This window comes from Nothobranchius furzeri, chromosome 5, assembly GCF_043380555.1.
Source record: "Nothobranchius furzeri strain GRZ-AD chromosome 5, NfurGRZ-RIMD1, whole genome shotgun sequence".
Lineage (NCBI taxonomy): Eukaryota > Metazoa > Chordata > Actinopteri > Cyprinodontiformes > Nothobranchiidae > Nothobranchius > Nothobranchius furzeri.
In genome coordinates this window covers 55,288,236-55,314,159 of record NC_091745.1, presented here as the reverse complement: position 1 = coordinate 55,314,159, position 25,924 = coordinate 55,288,236, and the positions used below count along the sequence as shown (strand labels likewise).

At 44.0% G+C, this 25,924-nt stretch overlaps 2 protein-coding genes across 2 annotated transcripts in view; one reads left to right on the top strand and one right to left on the bottom strand.

The window, feature by feature from the left end:
- Window positions 1-4,932: 4,932 nt before the first annotated feature.
- LOC129154841 (uncharacterized) lies at window positions 4,933-11,554 on the bottom strand. Its single transcript, XM_054735091.2, has 2 exons — window positions 11,228-11,554; window positions 4,933-10,977 (listed from the first exon to the last, which is right to left on the bottom strand). The coding sequence occupies exon 2, from the start codon at window positions 10,811-10,813 to the stop codon at window positions 7,391-7,393; it is 3,423 nt and encodes a 1,140-aa protein (XP_054591066.2). The 5' UTR covers window positions 10,814-10,977; window positions 11,228-11,554; the 3' UTR covers window positions 4,933-7,390.
- Window positions 11,555-17,889: 6,335 nt separating this feature from the next.
- LOC107373077 (galanin receptor type 1) overlaps window positions 17,890-25,924 on the top strand; it is a 45,008-nt gene continuing 36,973 nt past the window's right edge. The window contains exons 1-2 of the mRNA XM_054740631.2: window positions 17,890-19,196; window positions 19,284-19,349. Of these exons, the coding sequence (XP_054596606.1) occupies window positions 18,531-19,196; window positions 19,284-19,349 (732 nt within the window). The 5' untranslated portion in view covers window positions 17,890-18,530. The remainder of the gene's footprint in view (window positions 19,197-19,283; window positions 19,350-25,924) is intronic.

The following is a 25,924-nucleotide window of genomic DNA, read 5'->3' as shown; positions in this document are numbered from 1 at the left end:
CGCCTCTACGTTCCCGCCTCCTGCCGGCAAGAGGCGCTCACGTGGGGGCACTGTTCACGGCTCGCGGGACATCAAGGGCAAGCCCGTACCCTCCAGTTCCTCCGTCGGGCTCTCTGGTGGCCGTCCATGAGGAGGGACGTCCGCGAGTTCACAGCTGCATGTGATGTGTGTGCTCGATCCAAGTCCTCCAACCGACCCGGCGCTGGAGAGTTGCAGCCTCTCCCTGTGCCCAAGCGGCCGTGGTCACACATCGGGCTGGACTTTGTCACGGGACTGCCGGCGGTCGACCACCTGGACACTATATTGACTATCACGGACCGTTTCTCCAAGGCCGTGCACTTAGTGGCCCTGGCCGGCCTCCCCACGGCCAAGAGAACGGCCGAACTGCTCCTGGAACAGGTGGTGCGGCTCCATGGTTTCCCTCAGGACGTGGTTTCCGACCGAGGACCCCAGTTCGTCTCACGCTTCTGGAAAGCGTTCTGTCGCCTGGTCGGTGCTTCCACCAGTCTGTCCTCTGGATACCATCCGCAGACAAACGGACAAACAGAGAGAGCTAACCAGCAGCTTGGACGCTACCTGCGCTGCTTCGCTTCGTCCCAGCCGACCACCTGGCCCCGCTTTCTCCTGTGGGCGGAGCTGTCACACAACCTCCAGACCTCCTCAGCCACGAGTCTGTCTCCCTTCGAGACCTGTTACGGTTATCAGCCACCTCTGTTTGATCATCAGGTGCCGGAGGTGGAGGTCCCTGCTGCCCAGACGCTGGTCCGCCGCTGTCGGCTCGCCTGGATCCGGGCCCGTGCGGCCATCACCCGGGCCAACACGGAGTATGCCCGTCAGCATCGCCGCCGCCACCGGCCTGGCCCCGTCTTCCGGTCTGGCGACCAGGTGTGGCTCTCCTCCGCTAACCTGAGGATGCCGGCTGGCTCCCGGAAGCTCACTCCTCGCTTCCTGGGTCCGTTCCCCGTCCTTAAGGTCATCAATCCTGTCACCTGCCGTCTGCGCCTCCCGGCTACTCTCCGGATCCACCCGGTCTTTCACGTCTCCCAGCTTAAGCCGGTGATCTCCTCTCCTCTCCACCCTCCACCGGTCCGGGTGCCTCCGCCCCGCGGTGTTGAGGCGGATCGCACCTACACGGTCCGCAGGATTCTGGACGCTCGCCGCCGGGGACGAGGTTGGCAGTACCTCGTGGATTGGGAGGGGTACGGGCCTGAGGAACGCTCTTGGGAGCCCACGAGCTCGTTTGTCGACCCTACCCTGCTGACTGACTTCTGGGCCCGCCGTCCTGGGACTTCGGGAGCCGTCCCTCGAGGGGGGGGTCCTGTCACGAACTCCTCCAGCTGACTGCATTCCATTCATTCCTGCCACCAACGTGGCGACTGACGTCATCACGCCGGCACTACTTAAGGAAGTGCCGGCGTTTCATTCATTGCTCAGTCATCGTTTCTCACCAGACTTTGTATCGAGTCTCCAGGCTTACCAGCCCTCAAAACACTCAGACTACACCTACAGGAGATAACCACGCCGGCTATCTCCGTCTCTCCGCGTCTGGGCAACAGAACTCTCAGTCACGCTTCAGATCTGCCAACGAACCTGACAACAACACTGCAAACAAGAGTGGTTTTACAGTTTTGCAATCTGGATTAGGAAAACTATGAATAAGATGTTCAAGAGAACTGTAACTATTAATTGGTAAGGGATTGATTAATAGGTCTGAATGAAAAATGGTTGCTACTTGTAGTGTCCTGTTGCAGAGTGTAGCAACTCTGAGTAAACACCAAGCTAAACCTTTGTCAAACAATACAGGAGTCAGAGTAGAGTTTACTTTTTACTCTTAGAACCTTCATTTGACAAGCGGTGAAAACTGTAATTGAAAAGAAATACAGAATAGAATAAATGATCATGTTTACATAAATATTGCCTCACAAACTAACTCAAAATATGACTTTACATAATTGTATTAGCCTGAGCAAAGAAAATGACCATCAAACAAATACCTCTTTTAACATGTACAAATCAATCATTGTGAAATACAAATAAAATAGTTCTGTTTTTTAACAACTACAGCCATTTATGCTTTTTTAACATCTTCATCATGGAGTTTAAACACTTACGGCGTTGCCTGAACAATATTCCCAAGTGGATGGCTGTGGGTAAGCCTCAGAGCATGACCACATGACACTCTCACTCTCAGAGCAGCCAAGAAGAGGAAGTAAACAGGAAATCAACCAATGCATGTAACCCAGCAGGAAGTGAGGTCATTAATAAGTTCACCTTCAAAATAAAATCTTCCCATTTAACATTTTTAACCTCTTCACTGTTCTTTGTAACTTAAAAGCATATAAATGGATAACTTTAAATGAAACATACAATATAAATGACATAAATGCCTTTTGAGGCGTCACACTCCCCGCCTGGCCTATGTGAGGTCACTGTGAATGTGAATGGGTACAAATGACTGTCCTTAAATTAGTCCTTAGGCAGAAGTAGAACCACTTCCGCAACTGGCCTCAAGAAAGTTCTAGCATCACCTTGGTCGGCTGTTTTGAGCTCAACCTTCCTCACATGTCCATCCTTCCCAGGAAAGGTTGCCCTAACCACAGCCAAGGGCCAGCAGTTGCGGACAGTCTGTTTGTCTCTGAGGAGAACCAAATCCCCAACTTGAAGGTTTCTGCGTGGCACTGTCCATTTTTGTCTTTGCTGTAGAGATGGTAAGTATTCTCGGCTCCAACGGGCCCAAAACTGGTTAGCGAGCGCTTGAACTTGCCTCCATTGTTTCGTGAAGAGGTCCTTGTCAATGAAATCTCCAGGAGGAGGTGGAACTCCTGATTTTTGTGTGAGGAGCATAGCCGGTGAAAGAATAAAAGGTTGGTGTGGGTCCGTAGACACAGGTAGGAGTGGACGTGCATTGATGATGGCTGTGATTTCTGCCATTAGCGTTGACAGTACTTCGTGAGTTAGGTGACTCTTCTGCTGCAAAAGCATTGAATCAAGGATCCTCCTAGCAACACCTATCATCCGTTCCCATGAACCTCCCATGTGGAAAGCATGTGGAGGTCCGAAGTTCCAGGTACATCCTTGCTTGCCAAGGTACCTCTGTACAGTATTGTCCATCTCCAGCTCCTTGCTAGCTCTAATGAAGTTTGTCCCGCAATCAGAATAGAGTTGCATTGCAGGGCCCCTGAGAGCAAAGAAACGTCTAAGAGCGTTTATACAGCTGGATGCGTCCATAGACTCAATCAACTCAATGTGGACAGCCCTTCAACTCAAACAACTAAACATTATGGCCCACCGTTTGCTCTCTGCCTGTCCTCCTCTGGTGCGTCTGGTTACAACAGACCAAGGTCCAAAGACGTCTAGCCCAACATATGTGAATGGAGGGCAAACTTTGAGATGTTCCGGCGGTAAGTCAGCCATGCGTTGTTCTTCCAGTCTCCCACGCAGCCTCCGGCACATTACGCATTTGTGGAGGACTGAATTGATCAGTCGCTTACCACCCAAAATCCACAGTCCAGCTGCCCTTACTGCACCCTCAGTGAGATGTCGACGCTGATGTCTCACTTGCTCATGGTGATGTCGCACAAGCAGTAAGGAATTGTGACTGTCTTTGGGAAGGATTACTGGGTTATTTTCTTCACATGTGAGTTGAGAATGTTTCAGTCTGCCTCCAACACAAATGAGGTTACTCTCCAAAGTTGGACTGAGTTTATGCAAAGGGCTGTTTGTGGGCACCACTTTGTTTACTTGGAGAGCTGACAGTTCCTTGGCAAAGGCCGGCCTTTGTGCTGCTTGCAAAATGACACATTTTGCTTGAGCTATTTCATCCACATTACGAGGTAAGTGACACATATGCCATCCTGTACACCTGTTGTTCTGGTTTGACTGTTTGTGAGATCTTGCCATATGGATAAGAAATGCCACTGCTCGCAGTAGAGATGTAAAGGTTGAGAAACGATGAAAACGGTCAGGGTTAAGTACAGGTTCCTCCAGCTGAGTAGTGTAGGTGTGTACCTGTGGTCGAATCTCTGAGTCATTGCCTGGGTCAATGAGCTCAAACTTCTCACCAGTTTGTGCTGTTTCTGCAGATAACTGATGCAGGAATGAAGGTCCAGTGAACCACGAACTTTGTGCAAGATGGGATGCAGGTAAAGATCTGGATGCATTGTCTGCAGGGTTTTCGTCCGTGCGTACATAATGCCATTGTTCTGGTCTGGAAGACTGCCGGATACGTTGAACTCTGTTGTGGACATAAGTGTAGAAGCGTTTTGTTGTATTATAAATGTACCCCAGCACAACCTTACTGTCCGTGTAGAACCTGACAGCATCCAATTTCAGATCCAGCTCCTCTCGGATAAGATCCGCCATTTCTACTGCAAGGACAGCAGCGCAGAGTTCGAGTCTCGGGATGGTGGGTTCAGACTGGGGTGCTAATTTGGCTTTGCCCATAACAAATCCTACCTCCACCTTGCCATCCTCCTGACTGGCTCTCAAGTAGGCGATGGCCCCAATGGCCATGGTCGAGGCATCCGAGAATACACACAACTCTGTGTGCACAGCTTTGGTGAGTGAGGCTGATGCATATGCACGTGGCACATGAAGCTCCTTTAGGACTTGAAGAGAATCTCTCCAGGTTTCCCATTTCTTCAGCTTGTCTTCTGGGAGTGGTATATCCCAGTCGTTCAACTACGAAGTAAGTTCCCTAAGAAGGGCTCGTCCCTCGATTGTGACAGGTGCCAACATACCCATAGGATCAAAAACACTGTTGACAGTTAGGGCTGCAACAACGAATCGATAAATTCGATGAAAATCGATTACTAAAAGCGTTGGCAACGAATTGCGTCATCGATTCGTTGTGTCGCACAACTCTTCCAAAAGCGCCCACCCTTCCCACCCGCCGTTGCGCGCAGACCAGAGCAAGTCAGATCAGCGCGAGGGAGAGCCGCAGATCAGCGCGAGGGAGAGCCGGCAGATCAGCGCGAGGGAGAGCCGCAGATCAGCGCGAGGGAGAGCCGCAGATCAGCGCGAGGGAGAGCCGGCAGATCAGCGCGAGGGAGAGCCGCAGATCAGCGCGAGGGAGAGCCGCAGATCAGCGTGGAGAGCCGGTAGCGGCAGATCAGCGCGAGGGAGAGCCGGCAGACTTGCGCTGCTGCGAACCGGTTCCGCATTGTTGCACAGCGATCCAGGCAGCTGCTTCCAGCGCACGGTCCATTCTCAAAGTGGCGCAACCAAAAAACTATAATTAGCACACGATCGTTCATGTCCGCACATGTTCTCTATTTTCTGTCTTATTTGTGCCTGAAGCTCGCTACTGCGGAGCTCATCACCTGTGCTGTGGTGATGTCACCTCATGCAGCATCGAAAACGCGCTCTGCGCTTTTCGGTCAGGAGATCCCTTTGATCTGCTCAAAAGTAACTGATGAGGTGAAAAGGTAAGAATCCAGGCAACAGATTTTCTGGAGAATTAAGAGGAGATGCAGGAAGATGAGAGACAGACAGGACAGGAAAATAGTTCAATAAAAACAAGAAAACAAAACAAAGTGTTGAAAAGTAAAATGTAGGTAGAGTTATCACCACTACACGTTTTTACCAGTAAAAAACAATAAGTTATACACATGTCATATTTATACATCTGATACAATTCAGATCACCTTCAAAACTCAGTCACACACCCAGGGCCGTTTCAAGACATTTTGGGGGCCAAAGCAAAATGCCCCCCCCCCAATAACTGGGCTCCCCAGAAGCCTCTGTGTAATTCATGCCCTCTCCAGTAGTGTTAGTTATATGGTGTTTATAAAATCCCCTCAGACATTACTGACATGTTCTAATATTATCAGATGAAAAACTAAATTATCAGACATGCTGTCTCATCTGCTTCTTTTATAAACTTGCAAAAAGTAACAAAACCATTTGAAAGCCACTATTTGTGGATTCTCTGAAAGTTTCCATGGAGTGTGTGACAACTTATTTTTTCATTGATCCTATCGTCTAATCTCACAGCTGAAACAAGCATCCTTAATAATCTGTGCACAGGAAGCTTACCGATGCTGTAGTAAAACAAAAGTTATAATAATTTATTATTAATAAAACCTTGTTGCAGCACTAAAGCAGAAAAATTTGATTTTGCATTAAATATGCAAAATATTTACATATGAATTGTTTTAGAGCCCTTTAATTGGCAGAATCTGATATTAATTTAGTTCTTACAAAAAATGGGTCCCAACATGGTTTGTGTGGCGTTGCCATAGAGTGACGTCATAGGCACAGATCCCCTGTCCTCTTGTTTGGAAATGGAAATATGGTCACCCTACATTAAACAAACTGTCCACCCGGGCTTTTGCACTGCACAGAGACGCTTCGCTGCCTACGACTGAACGTCAGTTGAGAGTCAGTCTCATGCAGACTGACCAATGAAGAGAGGGCCTCAAGTTAAGACCCTCTCCTCATTGGTCAGTCCACACGAGGTGGGTCAAAGGTTACTCTGGGTGGGTTACGTGTTGTCAGGCATTCAAGTATTGAGTATATTTACTGCATATTACAGTAAAATATTCTGTATGTGACCACATTATGGTGATCCTTGGGTCGTGATGATGGAGCCCTTGAATATTGTTGCCCAGGGTACAACAAAGTGTTAATCTGGCCCTGGTTCCGCCGTCACATTCCCGCAGAAACTGGTTGATCACACCGGGGCCAGACTACTAGCATGTGGTTTTACAACCACAATGTCCTCAGAAGCAAAAACGCTTTTAAAAGGGAGGGATGAGTCCTAACTGTTGCTGCAGGCGTGTTGTGTGAGAGTGCAGTTATATACTGGTTAATATATTTTTGGGTTCAGTTGCTTTCATGTGGCCTAATGTGAGTCTATTTGGGATCATTGGAATGATCAGCAGCATTTCTTGATGTGACTTTATGGCAGTTGCCCAGGGCATCATCGCAAGGAGGATGGCATTCATTTACTTTTGTTTTATTTGGTATTTTTTCAGTCATTTTTGGAAATAGTGATCAATTTTGATTAATTCACAGCCTATGTTTAATTACATTTAAAATAAATGTCAACAGATGAGATCAAACAAAACAGATGAGAATTGCCCTTAAGCTGTTTAATTTGGACCAAGCATTTTAGGTCACAGATAGATGTAGCTTAGGGTCTCTGTCTATACACCTTATAAGACAATTTAGGTGATGGCATGTTGTTTTTCTGCTATTGAACTGTTTTCTAATAATGTTGTGTTAAATAAAGTGAAGGAAGGAGAGAAATAACGTTTCCCTAGCAGTTTTTAAAAATTTCCCCATGTAATCCGATTAATCGATTAATCGTGTCGAGACCCCATCCGATTAATCGATTATCCAAATAATCGTTTGTTGCAGCCCTATTGACAGTGGAGAGGACACCACGTCAGGTGAAAGGTTTGATAATAGTTGATGCAGAGAATGTGAATGTATCTAATCCAATCTCCCACAGCAAGCCCAAGCTGCGCTGCATAGGTGGTGTCTCGCCACTCAAATCCAGATCTTTGATGAGTGGGACACAATCTTCTGGTGGGAAAGCTCCAGTGACTGCTGGACCGTTTGACACAAACTTGTGCAAGCGCAGGTTTGATTCAGCAAGTGAAGCCTGAGTTCGTTGGAGAAGGTTGATAGCTTCCACTTCAGATGGGAGAGACACCAAGCCATCATCAACATAAAAGTGCCTTTCCACAAACTTCACCGTGTCAGTACCATACTTCTCTGCACCTTCAGCAATGGCTCTTCGCAGACCATAGATAGCCACAGCTGGGGATGGTGAGTTGCCGAAAACGTGGACCTTCATTCGGTAGTCGATAACTGCCTTTTTGGGGTCGTTGTCCTCATGCCACAAAAACTGGAGGAAGTTGCGGTGATTTCCATGAACCAGAAAACAGTGAAACATTTGTTGAATGTCAGCGAGGATTGCTACTCTCTCTTTTCGGAAGCGTAGAAGGACACCCAAGAGAGAATTGTTGAGGTCGGGTCCAGTCAGAAGCACATCGTTGAGTGAGACCCCACAGTACTGAGCGCTGGAATCGAAAACCACCCAGATTTGGTTGGGCTTTTGTGGGTGGTATACCCCAAATGATGGAAGAAACCAGCACTCTTCATCTTCCCTCAAAGGTGGTGCCACCTCTGCATGACCATTGGCAATGATCCTCTCCATGAATACCACATATTGTTTCTGCATCTCAGGTTTCCTCCTGAATTGGCATTGCAAGGATTCAAACCTCTTAACCGCATGTTCTTTATTATTCGGCAAACGTCGCCGTGGCTCCTTGAACGGCAATGGAGCCACCCAACTGCCGGTGTCATCTCTGTAGACATTTCTGTCCATGATCTCTAGGAAGAGAATATCTTCTATTGATGGGGCAGGTTTGTTATCATGTTCAGTTTGGTTAAACACTGTGTGCCCTAGCAACCTCTCTGTTGTTTTGTTGGGCTTGCTGAAGCTTGGTTGTGTTTCTTTGACATGCATGACACTCGCACAGGGCTGAAATATGGAATGGCGACCACTGTCTAGCACATGGGTCTTGAATGTGTCAACCGTTGGCTTATGCACGTTACCTAGACACACCTCCCCTATCACCACCCAGCCCAGATCGAGGCGTTGTGCAAAGGGAGCGTTATGTGGCCCATTAACTTGCTGCCTGACCTTGTGTGATCTGAGCACATCTCTTCCGAGGAGCAGGAGTATCTCTGCTTCTGGGTCCATATCGGGAATGTACTTGGCTATATGGTGGAGATGTGGCTGATGCAAAGCTGCACCTGGTGTTGGGATTTCAGCTCTGCTGTTGGGAATTTCAGAACACTCGAGGAGTGCTGGAAGAGGTATGAGAACTTTGCCATCCAATGACTCTATCTGGAACCCTTCTGCCTTCCTGCCGTAAGTTTCGATGATGCCGGAGCATGTTCTGAGATGGTATAAGAGTGGTTTGTTCTCAACACCAAACAGCTCAAAGAACTCTGGCCTGGCTAAAGAGCGATTGCTCTGGTCATCCAGGATTACATAAGCTTTAATTGCTTTCTGTTTTGAACGTTTGGGGTAGACCTTTGCAAGGCAGATCTTAGAACAAGAACGACCCCACTGGCCAGGGCCACAAACCTCTGTACAGCTGGTTGTAACATCGGCCACACCAGAATGATCTTCTCTCTCCCCGCCGTTCTCCTGTGGCGGTGGAGGAGCTTTAGTAAATTGAGGTTGTGAGCCAGGGTGCATGGCTGTATCATGATGGATACTTTCACAAACTAAGCATTTCACGGAAGAGTTGCAGTCTTTAGCAACATGTGAAGTTGAAGAACAACACTTGAAGCATACTCCTTTCTGTTTTAGAAAGGCCTTCCTATCCTCAATGGGCTTGTTTCTAAATGTCCTACATTTTTTAAGCGGATGAGGTTTATTGTGCAGCGGGCAGTTCTGACTAGGGTCGTTGTTGAATGTAGAAACATCTGTTTTGTGGACTGTGATAGACTTGGTGGTGTTAAAGCTCTTTACTGGTAATCTTTCGGGTTTCGTGGAGTTTGCATCGTTGCCTTGCCGAATAAAGCTAGGGTCATTTCGTTTCTTTGCCTCATGACACACAAAGTCACAAAAGTAACTAAATGGAGGGAAGCGACCGTTGTTCTCCTCTTTGAAACCCGACCCAGATGACACCCACTTCTCTTGGAGCCCATATGGAAGCTTGTCTACTATGGGTCCAATACCTCTTGAGGTGTCTAGATACGTCAGCCCGGTGAGAAATCCATCCTCCTTGGCGCCTTGTATCTCCGTGAGCAAATCTCCAAGTTCACGTAATCTGACGTGATCCTTGGCCGTAATTTTTGGAAAACTGTCGAGTCTCTGGAACAATGACTGCTCAATTATCTCAGGGGCACCATAGCAGTCATTCAACCTCTCCCATGCCTTGTGGAGAGACAAACTTGCATTGTTCACGTACACTGAACGTATGCACCTTATTTGTTGGCCAGACTCTTTCCCTAACCATTTGGTCATGAGGTCTAATTCTTGTGTTTCTGTAAGTTGGACTTCAGCCACAGCATTAATGAATGAGGACCGCCATGCACGATAATTCTCTGGCTTATCGTCAAATTGGTACAGTCCTGAGGCAACAAGATCACGTCGCGCCATATACTGTGCCAGAGGGTCTGGTGGTTGTGACACGTTCACTGGAAGCATTTTCCTGGGTGTTTGTGACTGAGCACCTGTATATGTGCGAGGGTCTGTCCTTTCGATTTCAGTCTTTGACTCAGCTCTGGTCAGTTCAGACAGGTTTTTTGAAGGTGGATGTGTCCCATCACCCATTTCAGGATTAGGCTTGCTCTTGCTATACTGGAATTCTGCTAAGCTTGCAGGTGGAAGCCATGTTCTGAAACTGTTTTGCGATTCAGGTTGGACAGATACCGGTTCAAAGGGAGACTGGTTGTGATCTTGAGAGTGAACATAGTCACTGATGCGTTGCAATCTAAGCCTCTCTTCTGACTCGGATTTCACATTTTCCACATTTCCATGCATTTCTGCTACATCTTCCAACACTTGTGCTTCAGCGACAGCTGCGTCTGCTTCACGATTTAATGTCAGCACTTCCAGCTCTGTATCAATTCTAGTGGCTTCCAACTGATTTTGAGCTTCTCTAGTTAGCCGTTCTGCTTCTCTAGCAGCCTTTTCCAGCTTTAATTTAGCCTCCTGACTAGCACACGATGCTCGTACCTTAGCAGCTTCTGCTTTAGCTCTGGCACGGGCTGCACTCACTGATGATGCTGATGTCACGTTGCTCCTGGTATTTGACACCGATGACTTGTTGCTGGCTGCCATCTCGACCACGTAGAAACATTGAGTGCGCCTTTTCACTGTAGTGTCCTGTTGCAGAGTGTAGCAACTCTGAGTAAACACCAAGCTAAACCATTGTCAAACAATACAGGAGTCAGAGTAGAGTTGACTTTTTACTCTTAGAACCTTCATTTGACAAGCGGTGAAAACTGTAATTGAAAAGAAATACAGAATAGAATAAATGATCATGTTTACATAAATATTGCCTCACAAACTAACTCAAAATATGACTTTACATAATTGTATTAGCCTGAGCAAAGAAAATGACCATCAAACAAATACCTCTTTTAACATGTACAAATCAATCATTGTGAAATACAAATAAAATAGTTCTGTTTTTTAACAACTACAGCCATTTATGCTTTTTTAACATCTTCATCATGGAGTTTAAACACTTACGGCGTTGCCTGAACAATATTCCCAAGTGGATGGCTGTGGATAAGCCTCAGAGCATGACCGCATGACACTCTCACTCTCAGAGCAGCCAAGAAGAGGAAGTAAACAGGAAATCAACCAATGCATGTAACCCAACAGGAAGTGAGGTCATTAATAAGTTCACCTTCAAAATAAAATCTTCCCATTTAACATTTTTAACCTCTTCACTGTTCTTTGTAACTTAAAAGCATATAAATGGATAACTTTAAATGAAACATACAATATAAATGACATAAATGCCTTTTGAGGCGTCACACTACTCCTCCTCCTCGCCCTGTACTTCGAGCAATATGATGATTTAAATAATTTGAAGGAGTCGACTCATTTAAACTAACATAGTCCTCTTGCTGCAGCCAGGATTCTGTGAGAGAGAGCAAAGAGATCTGATCATCACAAATCAAGTCATTAACTAACAAAGTCTTAGAAAAATGAACCCAATGTTCAATAACCCACATTTAATTTTCCTAGTTTTCTGCTCAGTTGAATTTGTTCTAATATTTATGAGATTTCCATGATTTGCTTTATTAAGCCTGATTTTTATTCTGTGTGACTTTGGTCGTGGGCAGGACACTGTCTCTATCGGGTAGTGGGTGGGTAACAGTACAGAAGCTGCAGAGGGGTGGGTTAAACTACAACTCTGCTTCCTGGTCTGGACCCTGGGTAGTCATGGAGGACTAATAAAACTGACCATGTTCCTAGAAAGAAGAGCTGGCCCATCCAAAGAGGGATGGATGCCGTCTCTCCGCATCAGACCAGGTTTTCCCCAAAAAGTTTTCCAATTATCAATGTAGCCCACGTTGTTTTCAGGACACCACCTAGACAACCAGTGGTTGAAGGACAGCATGCGGCTAAACATGTCGTCACTGGTCCGATCAGGAAGGGGGCCAGAGAAAATTACGGAGTCCGACATTGTTTTGGCAAACTTACATACCGAACCAACATTAATTTTAGTGACCTCTGATTGGCGTAACCGGGTGTCATTACCGCCAGCGTGAATAACAATCTTAGCGTATCCTTATCCTTATCCTTATCCAGCAGTTTCAGGTAAGATTTAATGTCGCCTGCTCTGGCCCAAGTTAAACATTTAACTATGGTTGCTGGAGTCTCTAATGCCACGTTTCTGACTATGGAGCTGCCAATGATTGGAGATTGGAGTCGGCTTGTCACTGAGTGGGGAAAATCTGTTAGAAACGTGGATGGGTTGGTGGTGTCCCACGGGGTGGGTTCTACGCTTCCTACGTACCATCACCCAGCTGGCCTGAGGTCCCGGCTGCTCGGTTCTACTGGAGGACCACTACGGGGTGGTTCTGATCTAGTTTTCTGAAATCAGGAAGTAATGCAAAACGCCTTAAGTTTTAACTTCTTTTATATACAGTATATACAAAACAGAGAAATGGTACAGAGTACAAAAACAGGCCTGGACTCTTTCGATCATCTCCAAAAAGTAACCAGAGCTTTAGCGGAGATAATCTGGGGTGCAACCCCTTTATATCTGGCTCCTTCTTAATATATAAAAATCAAGAATCTGTGTGAGATGTGGCTGTGCCACGCCCATGTTATGTGAAAAGATAGTGAAAATCATTGAGTGTTTGTGCCTGAATAAGTCTGAGATCAAACAATCTCAGGTTATTTTGATTACCCAGATTGTCTTTCAAAGGTCTGGAGCAAAGTGACCCAAGTCATTAACACACAAATAATCCAACAAGTTTGAAATCTTGAAAAAACTTTAAAACTTTCCTTCACAAAATAAATAAATAAACTACAGATGTTTAACTGCTTTTCTGTGAAATGAAGCTGCTCTGATGAGTAGACTTATACTAAAACTGCTAAAAATGTAACACATCTTCAGTAACACATGAATTATTAACAATATTAAAAAAAAAAGACCCACTGAATTGATCCGAGCAGTGTGTTTGTCAAAGCAAGAACCTAACTTTCATTTTGTGGACAAAATGAGACAATTAAAGCTGGAAAATGAGAATTCCTACTGGTGCAATTCACTTTGTAGCTGCTGAGTCAGATCAAAATGAAAATAAATAAACAAAATCTACTTCCTGTGCTCAACATGTGTTGTAGTGTTTATGATCAGCTTATAACAGCTTTATTATAATTATAAAGCTTCAGAAACATTTTTAATGTTTGCTTTCAGTGAACAGCCAATCCAGCAGCTTTCCCATCACGGAGAATACTGAGTCAATAGGTCACAGATGAAATTTTTATCAAGAACTCAACTTGAACTTCAGCTCGACCCCCGGATTCAGTTGGGGAATCTGAACTTCTTAAAGGAATGCAGAAGGAATGACCTTCAGTCTGAAACAGCTGCATGTTTCCTTAATCTGATAAACACAAGTTTATTTTTCTGTTGGCAGAAATATGATTTTTGGTGCTGTCTAACGTTCACAGATTTATGTGAGTAAGAGTCTTACAGAACAATAAATACAGATATTTCTACGATCCTTGGTTATTATTCTTTCTTTTCAGCTTTTTAAGTCATCGTGTAACAAAGTTATGATCCTGGAGTCAATAAAAGAAATTAGTTTTTGGTCATCACAACAGATTTAAACTGAGCACTTTATTTTTCTATCAAGGTATGAAACTTTTATATTGTTCTGCTTATGGCCTTCTTCTTTGAAGGCTGGAAATGGAACAATTTAATAAAAAGCTATATTAAAAAAGAAATACCTCCATTTAGAGGTGAGCAGAATTAATGTACAGTATTTCATTTCAAGGCTATCTTTTAATAATAATTAAAAAAAATCTAATATTTATTTTGACGAGCACAACACTGGATTAATGTAGCGGGTTGCCAAATATGTTGAACAGTCCGCTCGGCACAGCAGGGTTGGCACTGTGGAAAATGGTGAACTTTGCAAGTTAAGCAGCTGCTTCTGAGCCCAGAAAATATTCTAATAATAAATACTGTCGTGAAGTAAACTTATTAGTAGAAATTAGTCCTTACTCTATACGATTCGTCACTGGACATGGTGCTGGCTGGCTGGTCACTTCACGTATCGGCAGGGAACCTGACGTCCTGACGGCTGGAAACTGTTGCAGCTACAACCTCCACACACTAGATGTGGCTATGGAGCAGGTGTTCCATATTCAACCTTTAACTATGGCCTTGTTCGAGATGAGCCAGTTCTGCGCAGATTAGATCACCAGTGATCGGCGTGCAGTGCATGCCGGTTAGATTTGTGTCCGACTTGACGCCGACTTGCTCTGACGTCATGCATACGTAGGCAACGATAAACTCGTGAGATCAAGGCGGCCACAGATTTTGGAGCAAGGCGCTGCAGTTGCTCTCCACCGGCTGCAAAACCTAGGGGATGACGGGAAACGCCTGGCTCTCACCTGATCTAAGATCTGATTGGTTCACATTCTGATCCAAACATATGGGGGTAGAATGTGAAATGTTAGTTGGTCACGTGTATTCTGTAAATCATGTTACATAAAGGCCATAAAAAGAAATGTGATTTGTGTTATTTTGCCATGTTTCCTATGAGCACACTAAACCTACAGCTGAAAACCTTTACTTATTACTACAGTCATGTCTTCATATACAATATATGATATCCACAAGCACGCAAGGATGTGTTTTGGTTGCTAACAGGCACCAGAATTAAAATAAATAATTAAGCAAGTATAAACGCTAACGCAATATCTTCATCCATTGTCACCCGCGAGCTACACATGTAGGGAAATCTGTCCGACTTAAACACCGGCTTTCAGCCACTCCCCCTGCTGCTCTCGTCTGTTTTCCAGGCGAGGCGCTGCTCAACTCGAACAAGGCTTACGGCTTCATCCAAGCAGCTGCTATTAAAATAAATACATTAACCAACACCCACAAAGCAGAATTAGGAATAAGTATCTTACTGATAGACCAAGTGAGAAACTTTCAGATGGGAAATGAAAACACTTTTGGGCTTCGATGAAATATTGAGATGTGCTTTTTTTTAAATCGATTGTTCACTGCTCTCTGGGGTGTGAACAGGAAATGTCAGATCTTCACAGAACATCCTACTGATCAGTGATTTCATTTGTTTGAAAGCAAAATGAAGTTTGTGTTGAAAAACCAGAGTGTATGGGGTCAGTTGAGCTTTGAGGTGGAGTTATTGGTGTTTACAGCCAGAACCAGAAGATGTTTGAGTGTTAAAGGAGTGGGACACCAAAAACATTTTTTAATTTAACCTTTAGTTTTTTCAATATTTCTGATTATAATCAGTCAGTCTGAAGTTTTCAGGCAGGCTGGATATGAAAATAGTCTCCTACTCCCATCTCCTGCATTTGCTGACAGAAAATAGATGGTGAAACTCTAGGATTTGAAAAGCCTGACAGATCTATGTCACACTGTGAGTTAACATTCATGGACTCACCCATCTTGACTCGCAACAGGGAAGGCTGTTGTTGGTTTAGCATCCAAAAACAGCAGAGAATGCCCTGACATGTGGAATCTAACTGTTAGCATTAGCAACTCCACCACAAAGCAGAACTCCTTCAGGCTTGTGTTATTGTATATTGAGCTTTGTCTTTCGACACTCGAAGCGTACAGACGACTCTCTTTTCCTCCCTTATCTATTTCTTCCCAAGGCTCTTGTCCTGTCTGTCTGTCTATAGAGCACTTTTCTGAATTCCTCCTCAAAAGTCAATTTTTATTAAATCATTAATTTGGTCAACTGGTCATTTAATGCGATTGACAAGATTTTATCAATGATGAGACCGGAGCCGGGGGCTCCAGCTTGTCTGAATGGAAGGCAGTATATTTTGGATTCCTGGAACGTGTGGAATATTATATGCCTTTCCCATCTGTCCAGAGGACGTCAAAGACACATGGATTTTTGGATTTATGTTTTTTCTTCTGTTTGGAGTGGGAGGACTTCTGGTATTTTGGAAAATGCAACCTGTACACATGGCCAATCTCAGCTGTGTGGAGACTGCTCAGACTGGGATGCTGCTTGAAGTGATTTGCAAGCTATAGGTTCTAGCTGCTATTGAAAGGCAGAGAGGAAATTATTTCTGCCTGCCCCAAAACAATTATTCTTATCTGAATAAGGTGCCCTGGTAGCCTTGAGCTGCGAGAAGAAAAAACCTCCATGAAGGACTGCAGACAGATGCTCTGAAACCTCCCTGCATTTGGAATTGTGGCCTGCCTGGCAAGGACACAAAACCCTAAGGAGTCAATGTGCTCTTCACTCCCTGGATCTCCATGTATGTCAAATCTTGGACTGGTCGTTCTGAAACTAATTTCATTGTACTGGGATACTAGTATAATGACAATAAAAGACTCCTGATTCTTATTTGTGGAGATAAAATATCCATGTGGCAGAGCAAACAGAGTCAGTGTTGTGACACTGTTATTCAATCTGGGATGAGATGTCCAAATACCAGGAAATAAGACTCCAACTCCTGCCGTGGTAAGCTCACCTCTGAAGTGGCATTCTGCTAGTTCCTGAAACAAATGCATCCGAGCTATTTTCCCCCGAAATATGACTTGCATGAAGGCACTGATTCCAACTATAAACTACTGCAGATGTATTGATTAAACCAGTGTCTCACACCTTTAAGTAAAAAAAAAAGGTTTAATCAACTCTCAGGCAAAACCCAGAGATGCAAACAGGATGAATGAATCCTGTTTGCTCTGTTGTATCTCGGCTGCATGGTGGCGCAGTGGTTAGCACTGTTGCCTCGCAGCACGAAGGTCGCAGGTTCAAAACTTGCCTTTCTGCGTGGAGTTGCGTGTTCTCCCCATGCATGCGTGGGTTTTCTCCGGGTACTCCGGTTTCCCCCACAGATCACAACATGCCCTATAGGTTAAAAAATAATTGTAAGTCGCTTTGGGTAAAAGCGTCTGCTAAGCACATAAACATAAACATGTTTCCACTCAACATGTGCCAGATAACTGGACACCTTCAGCAGGGGAAAAGAGTAACTCTGCTAGATACGTTGTAGACAAAAATAAAACACATCCAGGTGTGTGCACAAGTCCCTAATAAAAAACATCATAATGAATAGTTTTTTAACATTGCTTTCATACAGATAATTTGATCATAGCACAAGAATTTCAGCTTTAAGTCAAACTAACCAGAGCTGGGATGAAACCAAATTCCAGGATTTACGTTTTTAGCTTCACAGCATCCTTTCCTTTGTGTCTAATTGAGCCTCTTTATTGACAAAGCCTGAATGAATCCTGTTTGCTCTGTTGTATCTCGTTACAATCGACATGTCCTGTTTGAAATGCGAACAAATGTTTAGTAGTAGTAGGATACGGTGATCCCCAACCACTAAGCATAGCTCATCTCTGCATCCTTCAGATGGCACACTATACTCATAACAGAGGTTTGGGGATGTTGTTTCTATCATATTTGCCTCTCCTTTAATAATACCCCTTCTGTTGTAGTGTTGGTTATATTAAAGAGGAGAAAAGATTGAATAAAAATTCCAAACTTTTTAGGATGAGTCAGTTCAAAGTTCCTGATATATTTGGAGAATCTGGCATGACAGATTCACATCTTTAGAATCTAAAAGTCACATAAATCAACTCCTCTTGAGAAAAACCCACAAACACGTGAAATAAACGTGAAATATGTAAAATACATTTGAACTATTTACATGTGAACACGTTTTCCCACACGGGCTCAAATTACAAGAACACTCAGCAGTTTATGTTTTAGGGTTTTGATAAAAAAACATAAAACCATGTTATTCAGATTTTCTGTTATTATTGCTTTACAAAATCTTTTGCACCCCCTGTTTTGACCTCTGACATCAAAATTCAATGGAATGTTTCAGAAATGGGAATGAAAGCATCCAAATGAGTGACTCTTCTTTTTCTTCTTTTCTCCCATCATATCTAAGGAGGTGTCATGGGTGCTGACGCAAACAGCCCAGCCCAGCCCCCCTGCTTTATAGTGAGAGAAAAAGGTCCAGACGTAGAGAAGCAGGCGACAGACGGAACGAGCGCCGCTGGAGCGCAGACGCATCTGGTGCGCAAGGAGAGACCAGGCTGCTCCAGGACGCAGCAGAAGCAACATATGCTGCACAGAAAACTCTAGAACTGAGGAATGTATCTTTATTTGTGTCTGACTCTTGAGTGATGCATACAACTAAACCAGAGGATTTATCAAACCCCCGAGAGCGCCCATGGAGACGCGCCTGAGCAGAAACTACAGGCGTAAAAACCCCGGTGCCATGATGCAGCAGCGGGACGCACAACAGCTGTAGGTCAATTGGGCAACCTCACAAGTGAATCTAAAGGAGAAAAGCGTCCATCATGAACTTGTCCGAGTCTGTGTGGGTATTTGGAGAGCCCTGGAACCTCAGCATGGTGGAGGAAGAGGAGCAGCAACTTTTATTTGGAATCGGAACGGATAATTTCATTACGCTGCTGGTTTTCGGGCTCATCTTCACGCTGGGCGTGCTAGGTAACTCCATGGTGATCACCGTGCTGGCCCGGAGCAAACCCGGGAAACCGCGCAGCACCACCAACATCTTCATCCTCAACCTGAGCATTGCGGACCTCTCCTACCTGCTCTTCTGCATCCCGTTCCAGTCCACCATCTACATGATGCCCACCTGGGTCCTGGGCGCCTTCATTTGCAAATTCATCCACTATTTCTTCACCGTGTCCATGCTGGTGAGCATCTTCACGCTGTCTGCCATGTCCGTGGACCGATACATCGCCATCGTGCACTCCAGAAAGTCCTCGTCCATCCGGGTGGCAAGGCACGCGCTGATCGGCGTGGTGGTGATCTGGATCCTGTCCCTGGCCATGGCAGCGCCCGTCATGCACTACCAAAACATCTTCCAGCGAGGGGAGAACTACACCTTCTGTTGGGAAGTGTGGCCAGATCAGAGCCACAAAAAAATCTACGTGGTCTGCACGTTTGTTTTTGGGTATGTGCTGCCGCTGCTGCTCATTTCCTTCTGTTACGCAAAGGTAAGGAAACTGCTATGGGTCAGTCAGTAACAGAGACACAGCCAACCACTCCTCACACAAAACACGTGTTTTATTTTTTACTTACAGGTGATAAATCACTTGCACAAAAAACTAAGAAATATGTCCAAAAAGTCAGAGGCGTCAAAGAAAAAGGTAGGTATCAATCAAGTTGTTTGGATTTGGTGTCCTGCAAACTGCTGCAGCAATTTGTTACAATTTTAGCTAAAACATGAGAAAACTAAGTGAATTACCTGTTGAACAGACAGGGGTGCACACAGATATGTTTGAGAAGGGCAACAGGATGGGGGCCGTAGTCCTGAGGTGGCAGAATAAAAACATTAAAATTGATTTTCAGGAGATCTAAAGTCCCACTAGTTGTCACACACACTAGTGTGATGAAATGTGTTCTCTGTATTTGACCCGTGGGGAGAGGTGAGCTGCAGACACAGCTGCACTTAAAAAATATTTGGTGTCTTAACACCCCCCCCCAATTAAAAGCTGAGTGCCAAGCAGAGAGACATTGGGTCACATTTTTAAAGTCTTTGATATGACCCGACTGGGATTTGAACCCGCAGTCTCCCAGTCTCAGGGTAGACACCACTGGTCACTCAGCTGGTTTATTATAAACATATTTAAATTATGTGGAAAACTACAGAAAACTGAGAGTTTGAAAGTTTGATACATATTTTATTTTCATTTATTTAAAGTTATTCTTTACCTTATAATGTATGTTTGTATTTTATAACCTTTTTATGAATTATTACTTCCACATATTTTCACAGCCCTAATCCATAACACTTAGTGTGTATGTGTCTACATAGGAACTACTGTTGTATAAAGTGTCTTGTCTTTTGCTATCTGTCCTGAGTTGTGGTAATGCACACATTTCCCCACTGGCATCAATAAAATCTTATCTTATCTTATCTTATCTTATCTTATCTTATCTTATCTTATCCTATCTTATCTTATCTTATCAAGGCCAAATAAAAATGAAAAAACTGATCCAAGCCTAATTATTCCCCTCTTATTCGTACGAATCATATTAGATATGCCAACTTCTAAAACCTCTACTTCATTAACAGGATTAGTACAGTCTTCAAAGACCAGCTGTAACCAGAGTTGTATGTGATCTGCCCCCTGGTCGTGAAGTTAAAGGCTGCAGAAGAGCCAGCTTCATTTGATCAAAATGTTGACGCTAGCCAATTGGTCAGTTTTCTGATAATTATGCAATCAATGAGTTATTTACCAGATTTGGTGGATTATTGGATATTCACTAGAAAACAAAATGTTAATGTTAATTTAGAACATTTAAAGTCTAAGCAATGAAACATACTCTTTAACGTAAAATAGAGCAAGTTTTTGTGAGTAAAACAGGACGTAAGAAGCCAACTGTCTCAGGAGGTTAACGTTGTGCGTTTTCATATGAAGAACGAGTTTAAATATAAATGACTAAAATAATCAGGTCAAAATTTCTTCACCTTTTTAGTCTCTGCATTATAAATGTAATTCATGGAATCATTAATTAGTGTTTTATTTAAATTCACATTTCTATCTAGTTATTGGCATTTATGAACCATACAGGGTGCAACAAGCCTCCCTTCAACCAGACGCTGGGCCATCACCAAGAGAAAAACATCTTTTTGTTCTGCTTGAGGCTTAAACAGTGAATATTAATGCTTTCTGATGGCTAGTACTCTGGTGAAGTGCCCAAAAGCTAACGAGTTATCAAACAGAACAATCTAGACCTCATTATTCTTGGTGGAGGTTATTTACTGTAGCCTGACGGGACCGTTTTCTGCCGTGGCCTGCTTGATTGTCGATCAGTCAATTATTTTTTTATATTATATTTTTCACAGCTGGTCAGTTGAACATCTGATAGCCTCCCTCTCCCCGATGTGATAAGGCCAGGAGAGCAGACGCCTGGCTCGTCACCAGGGCCTGATGAGAGCAGAAATCTGCTTTGATGTGATTGTACACCGTTTTACAGCAACGCTTTTCTGAACGAGGCTCGAAAAAAGTGTGGGAGCTAAAGCAGGAGTGTCAAATATTCTCATGATTTACTGAACCGAGTGCTGAGAGAATGCACAGAGAGAACAATAGAAAGCTTTGTGATAAATGGCTGGTAAAAGTGCATTTAACCTGCAATAAATACATTTCTGAGCTATAGACACACATTAGATTAGGAGGTGTTAGAACTGAAGCTGTCACAATGCTGCCAAAGTGAATAATTTCCCCAATAACAGCTGGATTTATAGGGCACCCTATAGCAACTTGTGTTTTCTAAACAGTGTGTGTGTGTTTAAATGGAAGACTGCACATTGAGAGATGATTTATGCACAGTAAAGCACATTTTCTTTGTAGAACCAATCATTTGTGAGCAGGAAGCAGAGATCAGGGACTGTCTTCATTTGTTTCTTTTAGCTTGTGTCTACAGGTTGGTGCTTTCACCAAACCTCACAGGATTAAAGCTAACTTAACATACAGCTGCACTCCAGTCATGTCTGTTCCATCATTTAAAAACCCTTTTTTATTACTGAAAAGGTTACAAACAAGGTGAACTTTAAGGCTCCCCAGTGGCTGATTTTTCAGTGCCTACCACGGTGTGAAATTAGAGTAAAAGCAATTTAAGTTGACTTCCTGGAGGAAACGAACACTTGTAGAGTCACAGCTCAAGCGAAGTCTGACACCGTTTTCTGGTTGTTGAGTTTCAGGAAAGCTGTCCAAACAACCATGACCAGAGTTAAAGGATGCTAATGTACAGTTTACTGAGACACAGTGTGAACAGCTTCATACTGGATCAAAACGTTTGTATGAGTTAAAGTGACGATGTGTATTTTCCCTGGCGACAGGGGGCAGTACATGTACAAGTCATTGCATATTTTGTCCTCACGGGCTCCCGTAGAAGGAAATATGGCATTAACCAGAGACTTAGGGTGTTTCTCAATGTCAAGGTGCCTGGCCTAGCAAAGCATCTTGCTCACGAGGACACTGTCCTTCCTTGGTCGAAGAAAACGGTTGAATGGAACAGACTTACCTCATGTGATCGTGACTTCCGCAGCGGCACGTCATGTGATTATATGTCTAAGTTTCAATACACATGTATAACAAGTCTTTTACCTTTTTAACTGTGTATATTGTGCTACTTGTGCTACAAAAGTAGCACAATATACACAGTATATATTGTGTATATGCACAACACATACTATATATAATCTAAATTCCTCATACATTGTGAGGCACCAAGTCGAATAAGGAACACAGGCAATCTCCAAAAATAGAGGTTCTTTAATTTCCTTTTTTTAAATTAAATATCTTCACAAAATAGCTCGAGCTCATAAAAGACATCAAACAAACAAACCTAAACTCAATAAACTGCAAACTTAACATGTCGACTGACTGAAAACCATAAGTGACCCAACAAACAAAGACACACAAGGGTATATATACACACTGGCTGATCAGACCATATGAACAATAGGGATTACTAGACAAACATTTACTAACTTAAACAAAAACAACAAATCAGTACAGTCAAATTGTTAATAAACCTAAACGCCCTACCCCATAAACCTAAATATTTAACTTCAAACTTAAATTAATTAACAAATGACAAAATAATAAACTAAAGGAAATCCTACATTCCCCTCTTCCTGGATCTATTGGTTTGGCCCCATCAGCTCCTCCTGTATTTATCTGACAGAACCAGTGTTGCCAACTGTTTTTGACTGAAAGTAGCTGAAGTTCCCCCCCCAAAAGTCGCTAGATGTCGTCAGATGACGTCACATGCTTATTTGCATACGACACAATGACAAACAATGGTTTGTGTGATGACGTCACCACGTTTGCGTCATGACGTCACCGGTCTTGTAGAGTAAATCAAATAAAACCTGCGTGATTTTACTTAAAAAATTATTTAATTTATTTTTAAATATTTTATTAAAATAAAAACCCCATAGAATACAAAACAGCAGCCTTTAAAACATCAAGTAAAGATGGCACATAAAAATGGAAGGAATATTTCTATTTTGTCTGAAGAGAATGGAACTTGTAAACACAAAAATATTAAATTGATAGGAATGTATGTATGATTGAATTAAAATGAATTTTCTCTTGTAGTTTTCAAGTGCCTTGAGATGTATTCTTCTGTTGTGATTCAGTGCTATATATTGACCTAAAAGACAATATATATATATATATATATATATATTGTTTTTGTTTGGTTTTGTTGCTTCTAGTACTTTTGTGTAAAAAGAAGCAGGCCGTATTTAGTACTCAGAAACGTTACATGCAAACTGCCAATGACCTGAGGTGTTTGTCTTGCAGTATTATTCTGGTTTTTATAAAAGTTTTAAATGTGCTACGTTATTGAACTCATCATAGAGTTCCAATGTTCCTTGAATGCACCACAAGTAGTGCGAGAAGCCATGCGTGAGTGTGACGCTGCCAGCCAGTGCCAGCTGAGCTCAGCTGCCGAAATGCAGCAGGATGGCGGAAGGAGCGGTCGCCCTTTATGTAGCTCTGGTGGCTATCAAATAATGGACTTGTGAAAACCCACAAAAGGTTTGATTGGTCAATGGGGGTGGCGTGATCATGCTGCATACACATGCGCAGATGTTTCTGCGCAGATTTTCTTTCTGATTCTCTGGAAGGAAGGACGGTCCTGTTGCTTCAGACGCCTCGCTAATCTGCAGGTAAAGTCGGCTACAAAGTTGTAGTCAAAGTAGCTGAGGGGGGTCAGAAATGTCGCCAGATTTGTCGCTAGGCACTTTTTTGAAAAAAAAAAAAAAGTCGTTTAGGGGGTCTGAAAAGTTGTTAGAAATGGTGACAAAGTCGCTAAGTTGGCAACACTGGACAGAACCCCTTCAACACTGCCTTTGTGAAGCGAATCAGGGCAGTAGGAGATGCGCGTTTTGCTACCTCTAACCCATTGGCAGTGTCCAGGGAGCTGAGTGCCGTGGTAGGTTATGTGCTAGACGCAACCATGGTGTTCAGTGGGCTGTTGGTGGTGGTGTGCCGGAATAAGTCCCAGTGCCACAAAGCGCTGCGGCTTGAGAAATTTCTGAGGGTGGACATGGTGGTTTCCGCGTCGAGGTCTGGTTGGATGATTAAGGGTGTGGTGTATGGCATTTCCAATGAGGTCTCTGAGTCGGAGGTGTTTGTTTGCCTGAGTGGGGCGGCGGTGGTGGCTGTTCGGCATCTGGGGTTTAACGCACCTGGGTCCATTCCACTGCTGATTACTTTCGATGCAGTGGAGCTTCCTAAGTTCCGCGGTGGGGGCGTACGAGGAACCTCCTCTGAGGTGTTTTAGGTGTCAGGGATATGGTCATGTGGCCAGTGCCTGTGTGGTGGGGGTGCGTTGTCGGAGGTGTGGGGGTGACCATGACAGCAAGAGTTGTGATGTACTGCTCCGATGTTGTAACTGTGGTGGGAATCATCAAGAGGCACATATGGGCTGAGTGGCGTGTAGGGCGGCGGTGGAGATGGGGAAGGTTCAGGCAGAGCATAAGGTGTCGTATGCTGAGGCGGTGCGTCATATGGGTGTGCGGAATAGTGGTGCGTCCGGGCCTTGTAATGTGCCTTTGTCAACTGGTAGTGGGGATGTGGGGGCGGGTGTGGTATAGTTGGGAGGGATGAGAGGAAGTTTTTGGCGTTTCTAGTTGAGGCTTTGTGGAGGGTGATGAATGGAGCATCCAACAAGTCCGATTTAGCTCATGAGGTGACAGCTGTGGCGGGGCCTTATTGGGTTTTTCTGACGTGTCCCCCGAGGATGTTTGAGGGGTGACGTGTTTGTGGGGTGTTGGGAGTTCTAGGTCTGCTGTGGATTGTGGGATGCCCTTGGTGGTAGGGGTGGGAGTGTGAGTGTGAGTATGGGGTGAACCTCCATGTGGGGTTGTGTGTTTTCACTGGAGTGTGAGCGGACGGTGGGTTTTTGTTGATGGTGGTTGTGTGGGAACACGGGGTGGGATGGTACCCATGCCTGTTGTATGCAGTGGGTTGTGCTGGCTCGGTGTGTGGCAGCAATACGCCTTATAGGCATCTAGCCTGCCTGATTTCACAGAAGAAGAAGAACACTGTTTGCCTGTCCCATCTCAAGAAGCAGGAAGTGGAGAACCTCTCAGCACCGGTAAGAAAAAACATATATTAACTTAAATAGAACAAATTACAGGTATAAAATACAGCAGTTAACTAGATGTGCACGCTTACAATTAGAGCTAATGCATTTAAGCCATCTAAACAATAAATCCAAAGAAATGTAAACTTACAAACTGAAATCATGAAAGTGCACGAGAGTACTAACGTTCACTGTTGTGTGGACATGGATGTGGCCATCACACGCATGTTGCTACCTGCTAGCCACCAAAGCTGCAACTACTGAGCAACTAACAAACCATAGCTAACTGCTTTAGATATTAAAAACATTTTAGCCTAACCCTAACCCATCTAAAGCTACTGACTTCTATGTCCTCAAACCTTCCACAACCTTTAACAGAAGCCCAAGGTGCTGAACACAACAATAAACAGGAAATTGCATCAATTAAAAAAATAAAAACAGAAAAAAAAAACCAGCATAAAAACAGCTGAGAACAATTGTTAAACAATTAAAATCAAGACAAAATTGCAGACCCCAGTGATGAAAATGTCTGGACATAACAATGGGCCTTCGGACACGATTTAAAAATCTGGACGTGCCAGCCCAACAGTCAAAGGTAGACCGTTCCACAAAGTTG

Bases quoted from the DNA above. Each gene is read 5' to 3' on its own strand.
- LOC129154841 (XM_054735091.2), bottom strand. From the start codon at position 10,813: ATGGCAGCCAGCAACAAGTCATCGGTGTCAAATACCAGGAGCAACGTG.